This window comes from Pteropus vampyrus, unplaced genomic scaffold, assembly GCF_000151845.1.
Source record: "Pteropus vampyrus isolate Shadow unplaced genomic scaffold, Pvam_2.0 Scaffold302, whole genome shotgun sequence".
Classification (NCBI taxonomy): domain Eukaryota; kingdom Metazoa; phylum Chordata; class Mammalia; order Chiroptera; family Pteropodidae; genus Pteropus; species Pteropus vampyrus.
The window spans coordinates 618,372-636,203 of NW_011889083.1; the positions used below are offsets into that span (position 1 = coordinate 618,372).

At 34.5% G+C, this 17,832-nt stretch overlaps 2 protein-coding genes across 6 annotated transcripts in view; one reads left to right on the plus strand and one right to left on the minus strand.

Moving 5' to 3' along the window:
* The window catches only part of STARD3NL (STARD3 N-terminal like), a 56,585-nt gene extending 49,823 nt beyond the window's left edge, over nt 1-6,762 (plus strand). For 4 of the 5 annotated variants that reach the window (XM_011376686.2, XM_011376685.2, XM_011376684.2 and 1 more), the window contains one exon: nt 136-626. The gene's annotated coding sequence lies outside the window, so the exon portion shown is untranslated. Of the gene's footprint in view, nt 1-135; nt 627-6,547 lie in introns of those variants that run through there. The other variant, XM_023521284.1, reaches the window with a different exon arrangement.
* The window catches only part of LOC105303201 (T-cell receptor gamma chain C region C10.5), a 33,948-nt gene continuing 21,260 nt past the window's right edge, over nt 5,145-17,832 (minus strand). Inside the window, exons 4-6 of the mRNA XM_023521283.1 lie at nt 12,085-12,495; nt 8,602-8,652; nt 5,145-6,453 (exon numbers count right to left, since the gene is read on the minus strand). Coding sequence (XP_023377051.1) covers nt 6,311-6,453; nt 8,602-8,652; nt 12,085-12,495 — 605 coding nt within the window. The 3' untranslated portion in view covers nt 5,145-6,310. The remainder of the gene's footprint in view (nt 6,454-8,601; nt 8,653-12,084; nt 12,496-17,832) is intronic.

Sequence of the window (17,832 nt, forward strand, 5' to 3'; positions counted from 1 at the left end):
ACCCATTGTCCTTTAAGTGTCTATAACACAGCCCATCTTCAGTACATAGACTGTTATAAAAACATTAGGCACCGTGTAGCGTTTTGCCTTTTACCACAACATCTCAAATATTTTTGTGTTCTCTCTTTTCCTAAGTGTGAAAAACCCTCATTGAAAATCACCAGAGAGAATAAAAGGACTGGAGATGGGGTCCCCCTATGAAAGTTGAAATGGTAATATCTACTACTGATTAATTGAACAGTTAATAAAGAATTTATTTATTGTAATACCTCACAGACATTGTACCATATCCACACATATTTAGTAGCCTGCCTCTGACTGGTAAGATGTGATGACCCATCCTACATTCTCTGAGACTGAGTCTGATCTGTTAATAAATAGTTGCAGAAAAGTCCCGTGCTGTATTCCTAATCAAAAGACTTCTTAATATATTGGAATAACACTTTTTTAGTAAGCAAAATATCTTATTTGGATTCACAGAATGGAATTGTTTCATGTCTCAGATTTCTTTTGTATTTCTTTTTTAACATCCTGCATTTCCCTTGTGTTTTTTAATTCACGCACATGCGCTTTTTGTACAATTTTAAAAAGTAATAAAATCTAACAAATAAAAATGATTAATTTTCTTGCTTGCATTATGTATTTGGCCTAAAGTGTTGGAATTACAAAAGGGGGACAAAGAAGGATTGTGAATACATACAGAAGTTCACAAGATATTTTGTATTATTTTTATCATGAAATTGTATCTTTCTCTTAGAAGTACTTTCTGAAATAGCCTGAGTACTCTTATTCTGACCTACACTGTGAAATCATTGCCATCATTTTCCTTTTTTGTTTAACTAATTTGAATTGGAGTGAACTAAATTATATTGTGAGTTATTTTTTTAAAAAAAAACATGAATATTCATTTAATGCTTCATAGGAAAGCAGAATATCTATTAGTTTTCTTTCATTCATTTCTTTCATTCAATAAAACTCAATTGTGTGTAGAGATAATGGTGCTTGTTTGTGTGGGAACTGGCCATTTGTGCAGATCAAATCAGGTCCATCTGTACTTGTTCTAAGAGTGGGCCAAATGACAGAAATGCACTTAGGAGGCTGGGGTCTAACTAGGAGGAGCTTCTTATTGTGGAGAAAGGGGTGAGAAAAATGCTGAAATAAATAATAGTGTTTTATGTCATTTTCACTGTATTGGTCATTTTGATAGGCATTTCTGACTTGCCCGGGATAGAGAGAGCACCATTTTGCACACCTAAAACAATGAAGGTGAATACCAAGAGTGTGCTGTCAAATGCCAGGACTTTGCTAACCTGACAAGTAAAAACTAGTCTCATCATGGTTTTAATTTGTTTTTCTTTTATAAGCGAAGATAACCCTCTTTTCACATATTTAAAGTCTATTTATATTTCTTTCTCTGACATGTCTTTTGACCACTTTTCCCATTAATAATACTAACAAGTATGATACTCATTGACACATGTGTCTGTGTATTTCGACAGGCATAGGCATAAAACAAAATGGCGAAAATATAAGCGATTGCATGTTTCTATTTTCTCTAATGAATCCTTTAGCGGTAAAAACTTTTATATATTAGAATTAAAACGTCTCATTTAAAATTGGGAATTTGTAAAATTGTAAAATTGGTTTCTTTACAATCAGCTTGTTTCTGTAAAACACGCTCTTTTGGAAACTGAGTAGAGGTTCCCATTTGGAAACAAAATAAGATGAACCAGGTACAAGAAAGATTAAATTTAATTAGATCTACTCCTTGATTCTCATAAATTTGGTCAGATACCAAATTTGACCTCTTTAGGCCAAATACTTGGTCCTCTACTTAGAGTGTTGGAACTATTTCTGCATTGGGAAAGCATATAAGTGGAAAGAGGAAACACGCAAATCACTGAATGCTTCGTGTGGTCAATTTCACTGCTGGGGGGCACCACTAAGGAGCATCTCCTGTGGCTTCAAACTTCTTAGCAACTTCCTTCCCAACTCAACCTGGGCTGCCCTAAACTGGGCAGTAGAGGGTGAACAAAGGTGGCAGTGGAGGAGACAGCATGGGTGGCAGGAGGATGCTGGTGTGGCTGATGGTGTTTTATTTTCTCAGGCTTCTTTTGTTTACGTGCTCTGTCGAATGTGGTTGATTCGTGGAAAATGCTCAAAGTCAAACCAGCCCCTCCTGGTTGGGACTGTGCATGTGGTGAGTAGGGTGTTATAAGATAAATTAAGAACAGTTAAACCACAACCAACTTTGCTCACTTTTAAAAGGCCATAGCTAATGGAAAGAAAACATTCATCTACATATGCATGTAGGCGGTTGTTCATACTCTTAGGCTGTGGGGATGGGTTCCCTGCATTTTATATAGAGAGTTTACTCCAATGAGCTACTATGTGAAGTTGGAAATCTTATGCCCAGACTGTTCAGATGCTTCTTTAGTCCATCATGACACTGTTCTGAAGGGAAGAGCAGCCAAGACTTCTAGTAGCACTTAGATAATCCCTAACATTACACCAAATATCTGTGCTTTTCCATGGTATTTGATTTACTCAGGATGGTACCTTTGGTTTCATTTTCTCAGTGTAGACAAGGTGACATAAAACCTGTGCCCGTGAACCTGGTAGCATGGATGTTTCATAGATGTGGGCAACAGTGATGTACCTTTTCCTTCACAAGGGAATTTAGCAAGGCCCTAAATTCAACTGTGTAATTGCATGTCACATACTGAATCATGTAAGTCCCTCTAAAGAGATAAAAAGACTTTGGAGCCAACCTGAGCAAGGCTTAATAGAGGACACTAACATCAAATAGATGTGTGATTGGGGTCAAGTGGAAGAGGGCTGTTCAGAATGGGTTCCCAGGCTCACAGACTCAATCTGTGCCATCCTAAGAAGAAGTAAAGCTCTATGGTTGCGATCAACACTTCAGGCTTTCATAGTCTGACTTTACGGCTTTCTTCAAATCAGATACTTCGTTCTTCTCAGTCTGTGCTCTGAGAACCAACTTCTGGGTGAGCCTTGGCTTCCTATGAGGATTGGCTGCATCCCACTGGTTCAGTCCACAAGATTGGAAACAAGCCAATTTTACAAATTCCCAAGTCTATGACAGAGAATTGATTTTATAAAATATTATGCATTCACCAGTGAAATATGCAGCCGTCTTTGTGTTCCTACATGAGAGCTACAGGATGTATAAGAGAAATGCAAAATAATGTATATTATATAATTCTTTTGTGTACTAAGGAAGGAAATTAGAATATATATATTCACATATAGACATGTGTATTTATATAAGTGCATTCATATCTGCGTACTAAAAATTAGAAGGATGCATAAGAAATAAAAGTGTGACTTGTAAGAGGTGGGGCAGGTAGAGACAGGTTGAAGCAAGACTTCTTAATGCATTTTTTAGAATGTTTTGATTTTTGAACCACATGAAGGTATTATGTAACAATTTTAGTGGAATTCTATGCATATTATTTTTTCAACACTTCTTGATTGATTTTCATTTCTTTAAATACATTTTTTGAAGATGCATAGTAATCTGTCATATGACATTCTTTAGTTTATATTTTTAGTTTCTTATTGGACATTTGCGTTAATTTGGAGCTGCTATAAATAGCACTACAGTGAATGAACATCCTTGCACATAAATCTTAGTATATACCTTCCATTTCCTTAGGAAACTGATGGGTCAAATACTTTCCAGGTTGTAGCACGTTTCACACTTGTGGAGTGGGATCTGTGATAGCTCCTCACTGCCTGAGAACCAAGACAGCAGTGCTAGAGCTCAGGAGCTATTTCAGTCACTTGCTGGCCTCCACCCTGGCTGCGCATTACAACTACTGAAGGAGGTTTTTGTCTTCCGCCTGGCCAGTGATGAAGTCTAGGCCTCAGTGATTTTTAAAGACTCCAAGAGGAGAGTCACTGGTATAACAGATAAAGCAGCAGATTTTAAGTCAGACAGACCTGGAATCTGGCACTCTGTGTTTAACCTGGGCATGTTCTTAGTCTCTATGGGATCTAGTCTTCCCATCAGTGAAATGAGCATGATTCCTGTACTGTGGTACAGTGAGAGCATTAGAGTATGCAAACTGCCTGTCAGAATTCCTGATGCTCACTAACTGGTAGGTTCTTGCTGTTACTCAAACAAAATGAAAGCAAACAAAAAATAGCCTAAAAGAACATGACAAAAACCGTGCTGTTACCCAGATGTTTTTTCATGGATAACGAAATGAGTTTCTAGCTTTTTGGCTGAATTGCATCATGTTTGTATAGTATCTCTGGTTATCACGCATCAGAATATCTAATTGGCAGTTATATATGACCTTGATTAATATAAATGTAAAAATCAAGTATTACTTAAATTGCAGCCTGCTTGATTGACAGAAAGCCTTTAAAAAATGAAGTTTATGAGTAAAAGAATTCCAAAACAGTAGAGAGAATTCATAATGGAGAAAATTTTGAGAATTGTTGCATTGAAATTTTCCTTTTTTGTGGTTGAGAAGATTATGGAGTACTCTAGTTTCATAAAGACTGTTGAGACATGGGTGCTTTTATGTGGAATTGTATAAATCTTTGCCTAATTTTTCTACTGCACACCTGTGGATACAACCTGTTGTTCTGGTATTTATATCATCTAACCATGTGTCATGGACTTTAATTACAGAAGAGCAATCGGTAGGTGGGCAGTCAGCATATAAAAATCTTCTCAACACAAAAAATTATGTTGCAAGTTAGCCTATAATCCTCTGGTTAAATGCACAGCATAGGAGCAAGGAAAGGAAAGGTGGACATGTAAAGAGGCAGTTCTCTTTACCAGCTCAGCCTGTTTAAGGAAGGAAATTTGCCTGTCTAAGCTGAAACTAGAAGTAACCTGTTTCTACTCTAGTAGCAACTAATATAGAAGTTAAGAGCAGAACTCCAGTAGCCTGTCAGCTTGGGTTCAAAACCTAGCTGTTTGTTATTAGCTGCCTAAATATGGGTATATTCTTTACCCCCTCTTTGCCTCAGTTTTCCCATTTATAGATCAGAGATGTTTGTATATATATAGATATATAGATATATAGAGATATATCTATATATCTATATATCTATCGATATATATATATATACAAAGAACCCTAAGATATATATCTATAGTTTATATCTAAACTCTCTGCAGGGAAATAAGATTAGAGATGATTGTCAGGGGTTGTATGTGTGTGGGGATGGGGAGTATCTCCTATTTCTAAAGAGCTACTAACAGCTGCTAATGCTATTGAGGATTTAAATGTGCCAAATGTTATTAACTCATCTAATCCACACAATTCCAGGAGACTGAGCACTGTAACTTTATTTACAAATGAGAAGATTGCGGCACAGAGTGTTCTCATAGCTTGCCTGAGGTCACACAGATACCAATACTAGATCCAAATTCAGGCACTTAGGGTTTAGAGTCAAAGTGTTTAACCCCTCCACCAAACTGCCTCTCCAGTGTCAGTGCAGTCCACATGGGGTTATCATGAGGATCAGTAAGCTTTGATGCTTCTGAGACACTAATAGAGATCTGAGCACACACGGTGCAAATCATGATAGATGTTATAATGTCACCATCGGAATGTCTCAAACCAAATGAGTCTAACTCTGGTGACCTTTGAAAAAGAAGAAACCTGGGCACTATCATTTGGTTCTGATTCCTCTTGGAGCCACTGACCCAAAGAAAACATCATGACCACTGTCTCAGGGAAAGAAATAGAAATGTAGAATTGACCGTTATTACAAACGCCCCTGAATTTGATAGCTTAGTTGTCATGCCTTTTCTTACCTTGGACTTTCAATTAGATTTATCAAATTAAAATACATAGACAGAGTAGACTTTTGATTTTTTAAATTTATTGTTCCTATTATGTAAAAAAAAAGTACAGAATTCAAGTAGCAAAGATGGCGGCTTCAGGGTGTGTAAAATGGAAAGCTTCAAGGCAGCTATCTGGTTAAAGAGTACCAAGGACCATGACTAGAAGCTGCATGCTGTCTGTGCTCAGAAGTCATGATTACTTGGCTGGAGGAGCTAATAGAGATTATGAAGAGAATGGTGCTAAAGGCTACTCCTTGGCCCTACCCCTGAGAAATGGCAGAATTTGTTACTGTTACAGATTGAAATTTTCTGGTTGCTCAGCAGTTTGAAAAACTGTTGTGCAATAATGACATAATAAAAAAAATGCACATGTGAACTGAAATAACCTAAACCCAGAAAGAAATTCTAGCTAGATCCACAGCAGACACCTCAGGGACAATAAATGGAGAAAAGTTGACCGCTTTGTTCCACCATCTGTTATGAACTCTTTCCGTTGCCACAGACTGCTGTTCTCCTAAACAGGCAGAAGGCGATGATGGCAAAGTAGATCATGCTCTTGAGTAGGAGAAGGAGGTAAGTGTAGTAGGCAGAAGTGTTGGTGAACTGCAGCTGCAGCATATCTAAGAAAAGTCATTTGGTTAGTTTCTCTTGCTATTTTTAAGGATAAAAAATATTAATGGGGAGGGTCACAATTATTTATTTCTTGTGATCTAGATTGAAATGACACCTCCATACCGCCAAAACCCAACAGTAAATGTCTACCACCATCGTCATCATCACCATCAAGACAACTCAGAATCCAGCTTTCAAGTCAACAAACAACCTCTGCTAAATTCACTTGGAACACTCTAAAATATTAAAAAGTAAGATTGCGTTTTTAACGAGTACATCCAAAAACATATTTGTGATAGTTTTTAGCATTTTTTCACCCCTATCCTGTCTCTAAATAATAATAATAGCTAATATTTATTAACCACTAACCAAATGCCAAATGTTTATTCTGATAGCTTTGTGCAAAGCTTTAATCTTATATAATTTTTATAATAACTTATGAAATTATTATTCATCCCCATTTTACAAATAAACTGAAGATAGAGAAGTAATTTGCTTGATGTCACACATTTCTTTAGTACCAGAAAACAGATTTCAATGCCAGCAAAGATTTTACAGACCGCATTCTTAGCCACTCTAATTCTGCATTTCCAAGTGCAATAAATACTCCAGACATCAAAGGGTCAAGCATAAATATAAAGTTGAATTGCTGATTTAGAAACATCTGGGCCATTACATGTGCATTCAATATGATTCCTACAAAGGGTACAATCCATGAAAATGTGGTGGTGTTTACGGTAGGGTGAGTGGGAGATTTTACTAGAGAGCATTATATAAACTGGAAGAAAGTAGTTAATCCAAATTCTCTGAAACTTTAGAAGGTAATAGCTCACTCACCTGTCTTTCCTGAATGTCTCTCATTGTGGCCGTGATCCTAGAGGGGAATTACACTTAATATCCTTTGAAGTTTTGCAAGAAATATATGATGTCAAGAAATAATTAACAACAGTGATGGTAGGTCACACTGGCTACTCAGTGAACCATAAGGCCAAGTCCTTTCTTGTGGAAATTTCTCTTTTACGTGCTTTATTATCATAGAGTCAGAACTCCAGAATTATTAGCACTTGGTGTGGAAAGACACCTCAAGAGGTGATATGCTCAGAACTCCTTGCCTCTGGTCAGGTAAGGTGTTAGCTAAAGTCCAAAGGCCCCTTGATATTGGAAATGGAGGAGAGAACAACAAAAATAGAGCCAATGCTTCTAGTTAACTTTCTTTGCATATGTGTAGGGAGAAAGGGCCAAAAACTAAATGAGATATCCTCTGCTAGACATTTAACATATGTGACCTTATCCCTTCAATAACCAAGTTAGGTGTAATTATTCCTGGTTGACAGATGAAAAAAGTGTTGCTCAGAAAATGAAAGTACCCATATACATACAACTAATAATTAAAATAACTATGGTTAAAGTCCAGTATGCAGTGCTCAGAAGCCCATGTACTCCCTGCCTCTCAGCCACACATCCATTGTGTCTCCAGGTCTTAGCTTTGTGCTTTCTTGCTCTATGACTCTATCTTAGAAGAAGAATAGATAACTGAGTAAGTGTATGAACTCTTGATTCAGATGGGCTGAGTCAAAACCCCAGATCTAAATGTGTGGCATGGGGCAAGGGACTTAATTTTAGTTCATTGCCCCCATCTGTAAAATGGGAAAAAATATATTCTACCACTTTATAGAATTATTATGAGAATTAAACAAGAAAATGCATTCAAAACAGCACAATGCCTTCTCTATAAGCAGCTCTCAGTAAATGTCAGTTCATGTTATTAACTACTAGCAAAACTCAGACTTAAAAAAATCTAGAATCAACTTGATATCATGTTCTCCCTAGTTATTAGAAACAAAGCCATATAAATAAATGAAGTCTATTGTTAAAATAACTCCAAAAATATCACTGTGCCCTCTAATTTACAGTCATCTTATACCAAAATCCAGCATTTACTGTGTTAAGATAATGACTGAAAAATGATGGATTGGCTTAAAATATCACTCAGTGTAGTCTGCAAAATCTAGCCATTCTGATTTTTCTACCTTAAGCCAGAGAAGTTCAAAAGTTAAGTTAGTCAGAAGGGAAAAATGCTATAGAATGATATAAAGGAAAAAAAAAATATATATATATATATATATATATATACACACACACATATAAAATCTTACCACTTTCGTCTTTCAGACAAGCTTCTTTTGCATTATTAATAGCAGCGACCTCTACAAGAAATGAAAGCAACTATTAATCAATTGTTCGTATCTATTATTTGATAATGTGTGTCTGTGTCTTTGTGTGGATAGATAGATAGATGATACATAGATAATAGAAGATAAATGATGATAATAGATGAGAGGGAGAGAGAGAGAGATGATAGATAGATGACGATAGACAAATAAAAAGAATCTTTCGGCAGAGAGAAGAGAGTCATTAAAAATATGAGCCTCACAATTCCAGATATAGTTGCTCAAATTCTGTATAATTCAGTAGATCTAATTCACATTTTGTGTTTCTGCACATGAAAATATTGATATTAATTAAGGATACACTTTTTCTTTTTAATCATAACTGGAGGATACTATCCAAAACTACCTTGTTTCCCCCTGCATTCATATCTCCCAGCACAGTGCCTACTGCAAAAGTAGCTGATCAATAAATACTCATTGAATAGAAAACTTAAACAGAAAAAGGGCTGCTCTACAGTCTTCCGCACACACTGTTGACACGAAAGGTTGCTACCAAAATAAGTGTATTTAATCCTAGAATCCACAACAGAATCTTATGTGGTTGAAGGAATCTGGTTTAGGCAAATTCCCAATCTAAGCAAAGGAGAGCAGCCATACTTTTCCAAATCATGTATATCCCCAAGACCCCTAGATCACACACATAATTTTCTGGACTTGTAGTATTTGTGAACATGACAACAATATTAATAAAATCTAATGTATTGAGTGATTACTATTGTGCCAGGCACTGTTAAATATTTCACATGCATTATCTTATTTAATCCTCCAGTAACACTGAGTGAGTTGTATTTCGGAGGACTTGATATTACAGATTAGAAAATTACCACATTAAGAATTTTCTGAGAGTCATACTGATGACTGGCAGACCCAGCATTCAAAGGATTGTTGTGGGAGATTAAATGAGAGAGAGCACATGGAAAGTGCTCTGTAAAAATAATCCATACAAATAGCAAATAATCTATAGAGAGACAATATAATTCCACCACTGTGGACACTAAAAACATCTTCTCTTGCAGATATCTTAACTATGCTTTACAAATGAACTTTTTATTATGGGAGCTCTGCAATTCTTTCAAGGAACAGAAAAATAGACCAAGTCACATTTATAGTTATCTGAATATATAAAACCTGAAGTGAAAGCTGTATTTATCTACAATGTTTTTTTTTAAAAAGCAAATATACATATAAAGACAGAATTTCTTTAAAAGATCATTGATTGTCAGATGGAGGAAAACAGAGTCACAATGATTACTTTGGTTTATCCTTTTTCTACTAGATGTGTTCTTGTCCATATGGATATAGTTCTGGTATGCAATTTTATGTACTCAACAAGATCTTTTTTTGGTGTGCTCTAAAAAAAATAGATTTGAGGTATATAGGCTTTGGGGTAAATCCCAAGATTGAAAATGTTAGTATAATCATGTTTAAATATTAAAATATCCTCAAGGACTGACTTTAATGTGTCTTAAAAGTCTCTTTTCCTCACAGTGACTTTATTCATTAAAGGATAAACAAAAATCTCTTATGATCACGCACTGATTGAGGTAGAAACAATAAAGTAACACTTTTCACAATAAAATCTGTGCATGTGCCTAAGTTCTCTTTCTAAGTCAAGGTTGGTCAAAAACTTCAACCAGAATAGTTTTATCTCTCTTCAAAGTCACTTCATTTATTTATGCTTCCATGCGATATTTTTAGCTTTTATCAAAAACAAAACAACAAACAAAAAAATTCCAAGAAACAGCGTTAGAAATTTGCTGTAGAATGGCATTAACGGAAAAGTCCTCATTGGCTTTGTTGCCGTGAGAAGCCCATGGAAGACGCTTGTTTCGGAATTTAAGTGCCAAGTAAAACACATTGTAAACTGGAACTTTTCTCTTTTATGATAATCATCACCATGAAACTTACTACATTTCTTATTTTTCCCTGATTACTAGAAAGATCAAAACCTAATAGGACTCTTTAATATAACCTAATAGGTTATATTAAACTTGCATATTGCATATTTGTTTTCCCTCTGTTTCTTAGCCATAGCAATAGAAAATTAGGGCTGTTTTGGTAATCTTACTTTCATTTTAGGAATGGATATAAATAAACATATGAATAAATACATCCATGTTATATTTTCGAAAGCAAGCATTTCACTGACATTATTTCATTTGCTCTTCATCACAGCCCAAGGAGGAAGCCAAGGCAAGTGTTCAAACTGAATTTGATCCCTGGAGAAACTCAGGTCTGAGAAGATAAAGATTTCAGAAATTTAGACTGGTACACAGCAAAGGCCTTAGCACATCTTGTTATGTGCTTCTTCTCCACAGTTTAAAAGGCGCTTGTTAACCACAGGGAAAAGTACAAAAGGATTCCTTCTCAGGAGAAATTCCCAGGGTCTTTGGTCTGTTATGTTAATATTCGGAACTTTAAGTTTTGAGTCTAATGACCGCTGCCAGACCTCTGCCGGAGCCCAGGCACATTCAGCCCCCTGCCCATACTGTCTAAATAATGTGCAGCATCTGCATCAAAGGTACTCCTTTGGTACTTCATGCCTGAGTCACAAGTGGCCCTGAATGATTAGAAAAGAGTATATTCTCTTTACTGTGTACATCCTCCTTGGACAGCAATTCATCCTGGGGTATTTATCCATGCATCCCTTCCAGGCCTGGCACATGGCAGTACTGCAGTACATGTTTGTTGAGTGGCATTTACCAATGGCAAGAAATGCATTCATCATGTAAAATGGAAATATGTTTCTACATGTTAGCCTCACCCAAACTTTAATTATGAAAGTTTACCTTATGGTATTATATAAAATACAAAGCTGAAAAACCTAAGACCATAATAAAACTGCAGTGGTTAAATTACTCTATTGTTTTGTTGAGCCTCGATCTGGCTCCCTCAGATGGACATTTGTTTATGGGCTATTCTTTCAGTATAGGAAGACTGAAGAGACAGTGACTTTGCCTGCTGAGTAGAAGATTCCTGAAAGATGTGTAATTGTTCTTATTTCCTGATCAAATAAAATAATCAAAGTGGGATCTCTTTTTTGAGTGTTTACCATGTGCTAAACTGCTAGGTGCTTTCAAGTATATTGTTTTATTTAACCCATACAACAATCCTTAAAAGCATCATTGTGACCTTAATATTTTGGCTAAAACTGATGCTGAATAAAGTTAAGCAGATTTTTCTATTTCTTTTTCTTTTTTATGTTCCAAAGCCTATACTATTTTAATTCTATGAGGAAATAGCAGGACATTTATGCCACTATTAAATGTAGCAACATTTAAGAAATATATATATTATTAAAATACATATATATTATTAATACTTGACAAAAATGTGGGGCATTCTCTTTGAAAAAAGAGGTTCTGAGAGGTTATATTTACATTTATATTTATATTTATATGCACATACCTTCCTTTATTGAAGAAGAAAGAATCTCTTGATCAACTCCTCTTTTATTATTCTCATATTTGGCCTTATATTTGCGTTCTTTATTCATTATTGAAGGAAAAAGAATCTCTTGATCAACTCCTCTTTTATTATTCTCATGTTTGACGATACACTTGTGGTCTTTATTCATTGACTTTGTAGTCACGGTCAGCCAGCTGAACTTCATGTATGTGTCGTTAATCTTGATGGTATCTCCCTGCTGGGATTCCAGAATTGTATTGCTGTCCTTTTCCTTCCAAGATACCTTAATAACATCAGGGAAAAATTTCTCAAGAAGACAAAGATACGTTCCAGCCTTATGTAGGTTTATTTCAGCAATTGAAGGAAGAAAAATAGTGGGCTTGGGAGAGATGTCTGAATTAAGCCTTCTATCTGTGGAGGAAAATAAAAAAGCAATTAAGAAGAATTATTAGAGAAACACAAATATTCTGTGGTTTGGAACAACCGAGCACATAGTAAAAGGAAGAGAAGCTGCCTTTGAATTAGGGCTTATTTTGGCTTTTCATCCACAATAGATTGTGAGGTACTTATTATTGTTCTTATTTTCCAATGGGAAAAGAGATACAAGAGGTCACATAACCTGCCCCAAATCACAATCATTAAATAGCACAGCCTGAATTAGAAGTTAGCCATTGTTCCTCTCCACATGCTAAGATGGAGTATGACTTTTAACTGCTCTATATCAAGACTTCCGACATTTGTCAACATATTTAAATTTTTTAAATCTTTTTTTTGTACTATCATAGTGGAGCGTGTTTTCAAGGTGGAGGGTGGATGGCAGGGATCGAGGAGGAGACTGGGTAACTTACATGATCTCTCTCTACAGATGAGAATCTTCGATCACTTCTAAAGCACTTCCCTTTCCCATCCCATGAATTTTGTAACTTAAGCTCCCTTTGGCCAAGTAACACATTCTCGTGTTCCACAACTCTATGGAAACTCACTCTTCATTTAACTGATTCTGAAATGCACCATATTATCTTTTTTTCCATATAAACAAATGCCAGGGTTAAGTTTTTTATTTTTTCTAAACAATATACAGTCACTTGTTTTAATGAGACTCTACTTCCACATATACTTAACGATCTACCAAGTTGATCTTTTAGCTTAAATGTGGACCCCATGCCCAGTTCTGAAGTAATGAAATTCTCCTAATTGATTTCTAATTTTATATAACATCTTAATTTCATGTCTGAACCACTCCAGGTTTTTGAGTAGGGTACCTACTCAAAAAAGCTGCACCTCCAAATTATTTATGATGACTTAAATTTAGAAGCAAAATAACAATATTTCTAAAACTTCTATTAAAAATTTTATTGATTATTTTCAGAAACACTCATATTAATATTATCAAGGAAATGCCCTTAACAGACTTTTGTTTCACTTCAGAAAATGTTTACCAAAAGCCCATTTTATTTTGTAATTTCATATGAAGTTTAAGCATGACTAATACACCATATTTTGAATACACCGTATTTTGACTCAGTGTCTCCCCTAAAATTTGTATCTACTCTGTAACACTGTTGAGCTGTCTAGAGCGCCATCATTTTGTTTTATTTTGTTTTTATCTATTGAATTATACACACACACACACACACACACACACACACACAATTGGTAATGTTATAAGTCACGGTTTTAGAGTTTCTTGCAGGCATAATATCAAAATACATAACAAAACATTATGTATTTACAAAGGCATTACTTGATTATACATTTATTTTTAATCTAATGACTGAAAATATAAATGTTAGAACCTTTTCCAATTTTATTTCCAGTTGAAACACAAATATTTAATATCTTTGTGCTAGCTTAGAGTTAGTTTAATGATTTAAAAGCCATTTTTTTTAAGAAAAAAATTGTATTTCTCATTTGAGAAGAAAAGGAAAAAAAATTCTTGAGAATTTATGCCTGTGTAGCAAACTCATAATTTTTATACTAAATCAGTATGCGAACAATGTTATTTTCCCTTATGCTGCAAATATAACTAGGTCATAGTGTGCTTATTTTAATTTTATACAACTTGCTTTTACTGAAATAGTATTTTATTGATTGTAACGGTAAGACACTGTATATTTCTCTAATTATATATTTTGTTTTTAATTTTAAAAGTATGTTATATAACATTAATTTCTCAATTGTACATTATATTTACATAATTTTACTCTAATCAATATATTAAAGAATTTAATTTTCATCTTAGAAACTTTTTTTCTTCATAGTAATATTTCAGATTCATTATACTAAAGAAATTGAAAATTAAATGATGAACTTGGAAATTTTCTGTGTGGTAACACACTATTCTTATCACCTGTCCTGTTTCCTTAGATAGATTCTTTGTCATTATTTCCAAGATAAAATGAATCTTGAATTTCCCTAACTTTCTTAATGTAATTGTTAACTTGAATATTAAATAGTGTACTTGATTAAAAATGGTTAATGTCCATATTTCGGATAATTGTATCACATTTTTTCTTCATATATATTTTTTAAACTTATTAACAATGTTTTTTATGTTTTTTTTTATTTTTGTGATGAATATAACAGAAACCAGGTTAAAAAATAAATAAGACTGTCTTGTACATTTAAATACATTCATTTGTATAATCAAATAATACGTTTGAGTTAAATTGCCTGCGTTTAAATTTATAAGATGAAGTGGTGTAAATTCTATGTAAATTTGCCAAATGTCAACTAAATTTTCAATTGAAAATATATTTCAAACCTACATATTGATATTAAGTGTTCTCTACTTTTTATTGTCATTTTTCTTTTATCAAATAAGTAGTAATATTAATTTATCTTTATATAAAAATTTCTAACTATATTTAATTGACTTTGCATAGTAATTATTTTCTGTATGAATTTGAACTTTTTTTCTGTTAAATATGAACATAAAGTCAAAACTTGGCTATAAAATTTATTGGTTATAAATTTTAGGACCAATAAATGTTGGTTATTATAGATGATATCAATTAAGATAAACTATTTATCTTAAATACTACAAAATATAAATTTAGATTTAAAGCATATAGTAAAACAACAAAAATTAATAACACATGTTAATCTCAATATTCTTGCCAAGTAAGGGAAAAATGATTGTAAAGAGAAACAAATACCTCCAAATTCTTTTTTTTTTTTTTTTGAGCAGTTAGAAGTACAGCTAAATTCTCTGGGGAATTTCTGCTCTGTCAATATTATTGGCTGCAAACAGCTCTTCATACTGAATACAATTCTCCTTTTACATTTATTTGAACTGGGAAACACCTATCCAGCACTTATTATGTCTTAGACAATGTGCAAGTGTCTTATTCATATCATCTCAATCGATTCTCATGCAATGCCTCTGGATACATAGTTATCACATTTTATGGATTAAGAAACAGGACAGGGAATAATTGCCCAAGTTCACATAAGCAGTAAGTGGTAGAGCCAGAGCTCAGGTCATCCTGATTCCAAAGCACAGGCTCTTTCACGACAAATTTCACCATCAGAAAAGGAAACATGTCAACTCACAAAACTGACCTGTAATAATAAACTTTGTCTTTGGGCCAAACACTTCTATGATAATTACATACATTATACATGAGCATTTCATACAAATCTACATGCACACAAAAGCCAAATCCTGTTACAATATTTTCAAAATGTTGTTGTCCATATGTGCTTTCATTACAAGGATTTGTTTTACAATCTCTCCTAAGATTTCTGCCTCAAATCCCCATCACATTCCTGTTTTTCTTAAATCTTCTTATAATTATTCAAATTTAACTATTTCTTGCCTTCCTTCTATTATCTTGAAAAATTGCATTCTTATGATACCTACCTGTGACAGCAAGTTTTGTTCCATCACTGAAGAGTTTTCTATGATTCCACAGTGATCCAACCCATATCAACAACTTTAGACCAACTTAGCCTCTCCGAGTTTTTCAAATGTTATTAGAACTATGATGGCCTGCAATTCAAAAGATCAAGGTTCTGGTCCTAGTTCATTTTGCTCATAAGTTATGTGGCTGAGCAAATCAAGTAAATTAAAGTTTTGGGTGCTTTATTTATCTGAAGACAGTGATGTTAGTATAAATCAATTCAATATCACTACAAGTACCAAAGTGAGACCAAAGTGAAACAAGATTTAAAAAGCAATTTGATTAAAATGCTATAGAAATAAGAGATTATAATAATTATTAGCAATTTGATTGTGATGACTTTGTGCTCCAATGTGACATTTTAATCTCATGGGACCAAACCTTGGCCTTACTAATAGGAATTCAGCATTTCGAAGTTGTAGCTAAAACTGAGGCAATACATTTCACTTTGCTCTAATATGTTTGGAATTGTCAAAGTCATCATCACAGCAAATGTGCCTTTTATACACCTAATTAATAAGCAACCATTTGCCTTGTCTTATCTGCATTTTCAGTGTTAAGAAAATCAAGGGGAACATTGGCTAAAGCCTAATGACATGCAGTAAGTATATGGAACTGTTTCATTTGTGTTGTTCAAAACAAACAGCTCTTTCCCCAATCAAAAGCACAATCTAGTTGCATTCCAAGCTTTCACCAGAAATTTCAGCCTCAAACTGACACCTTTCTAGCTCATGATGAAAGTTCAGCTCAAAGCTCCTGAGAATGGGTCTTTAAGCCAGAATGAGTAGAGGAATGGCAGGATGCCTGTCCTTAAGTCCTCTTACTGTCACGTTAGATCGCTAAAACGTTACCTGCCTGACCATGTCTGCTGAGGGTCACCATCTGTGAATGACATTAATGTTATAATGCCCATAGCCTTGATGCAGTGGATTTATTTAAAGACCAGTTCTTCCATTTTATAAAATGGACATTGAAGACAATATTCACTCCTTTACTTCACTTTCCTCCTAAAGCAGGGATCCCCAACCCCTGGGCTGAAGATCGGTACCAGTGAGAGGCCTGTTAGGAACCAGGCCACACAGCAGGAGGTGAGCAGTGGTGCAAGCTAGTGAAGCTTCATCTGTATTTGCAGTCACTCTCCAGCACTAGCATCACAGCCTCAGCTCCATGTCAGATCACCAGGCATTAGATTCTCATAGGAGCACCAGTCCCTGGTGCCAATAAGGTTAGGGACCACTGTCTTAAAGGACTCGTGCATTGAAATCCTTTTTTAAGTTTATAGTGGGGAAAAACATCATATTTGAAAATTTGATGTACCTCACTTTATCAGTTAATAAAAAGTATGTATCCCACTACATTTTTCCTATTATTTTTCTTTTTTATTCATTTTTTTAGTGAGGTATTACTAACATAACTCTCCTACCTTTGAACATAAAAGTTTACCCTATCCTTTTTGCTAGATAATTATAGGCCTTTTTTCTTCTGCTTTCTTTAGTGCTTTTGATTGTCTATTTTTATTTTATGGTCTGACCATAACTTGTGTACTTGATTTTAGGTCATCTCAAACAGATTTTAAAAATAGACAGTTTAAATAAATGACAAAAAGTGTGTGCATTATAGCTTGTTTCTTTTTCTGTCCCAAAGATTGATAGTTTAACGAAGCCTAATTTGAAGATGATGTGAGGGATGGAAGAATATGTTTGCAAATGTTAGCTCTGTGACATAGATGCAAAACTGTGGAATTCAAACAGACTGAAAGTGCCAGAACATAAGGTGAGGATTTCTTTCCCAAAATTATACATCACAAAACAGGAGTTGCCTTATATTTCGGTCCTATGCAACC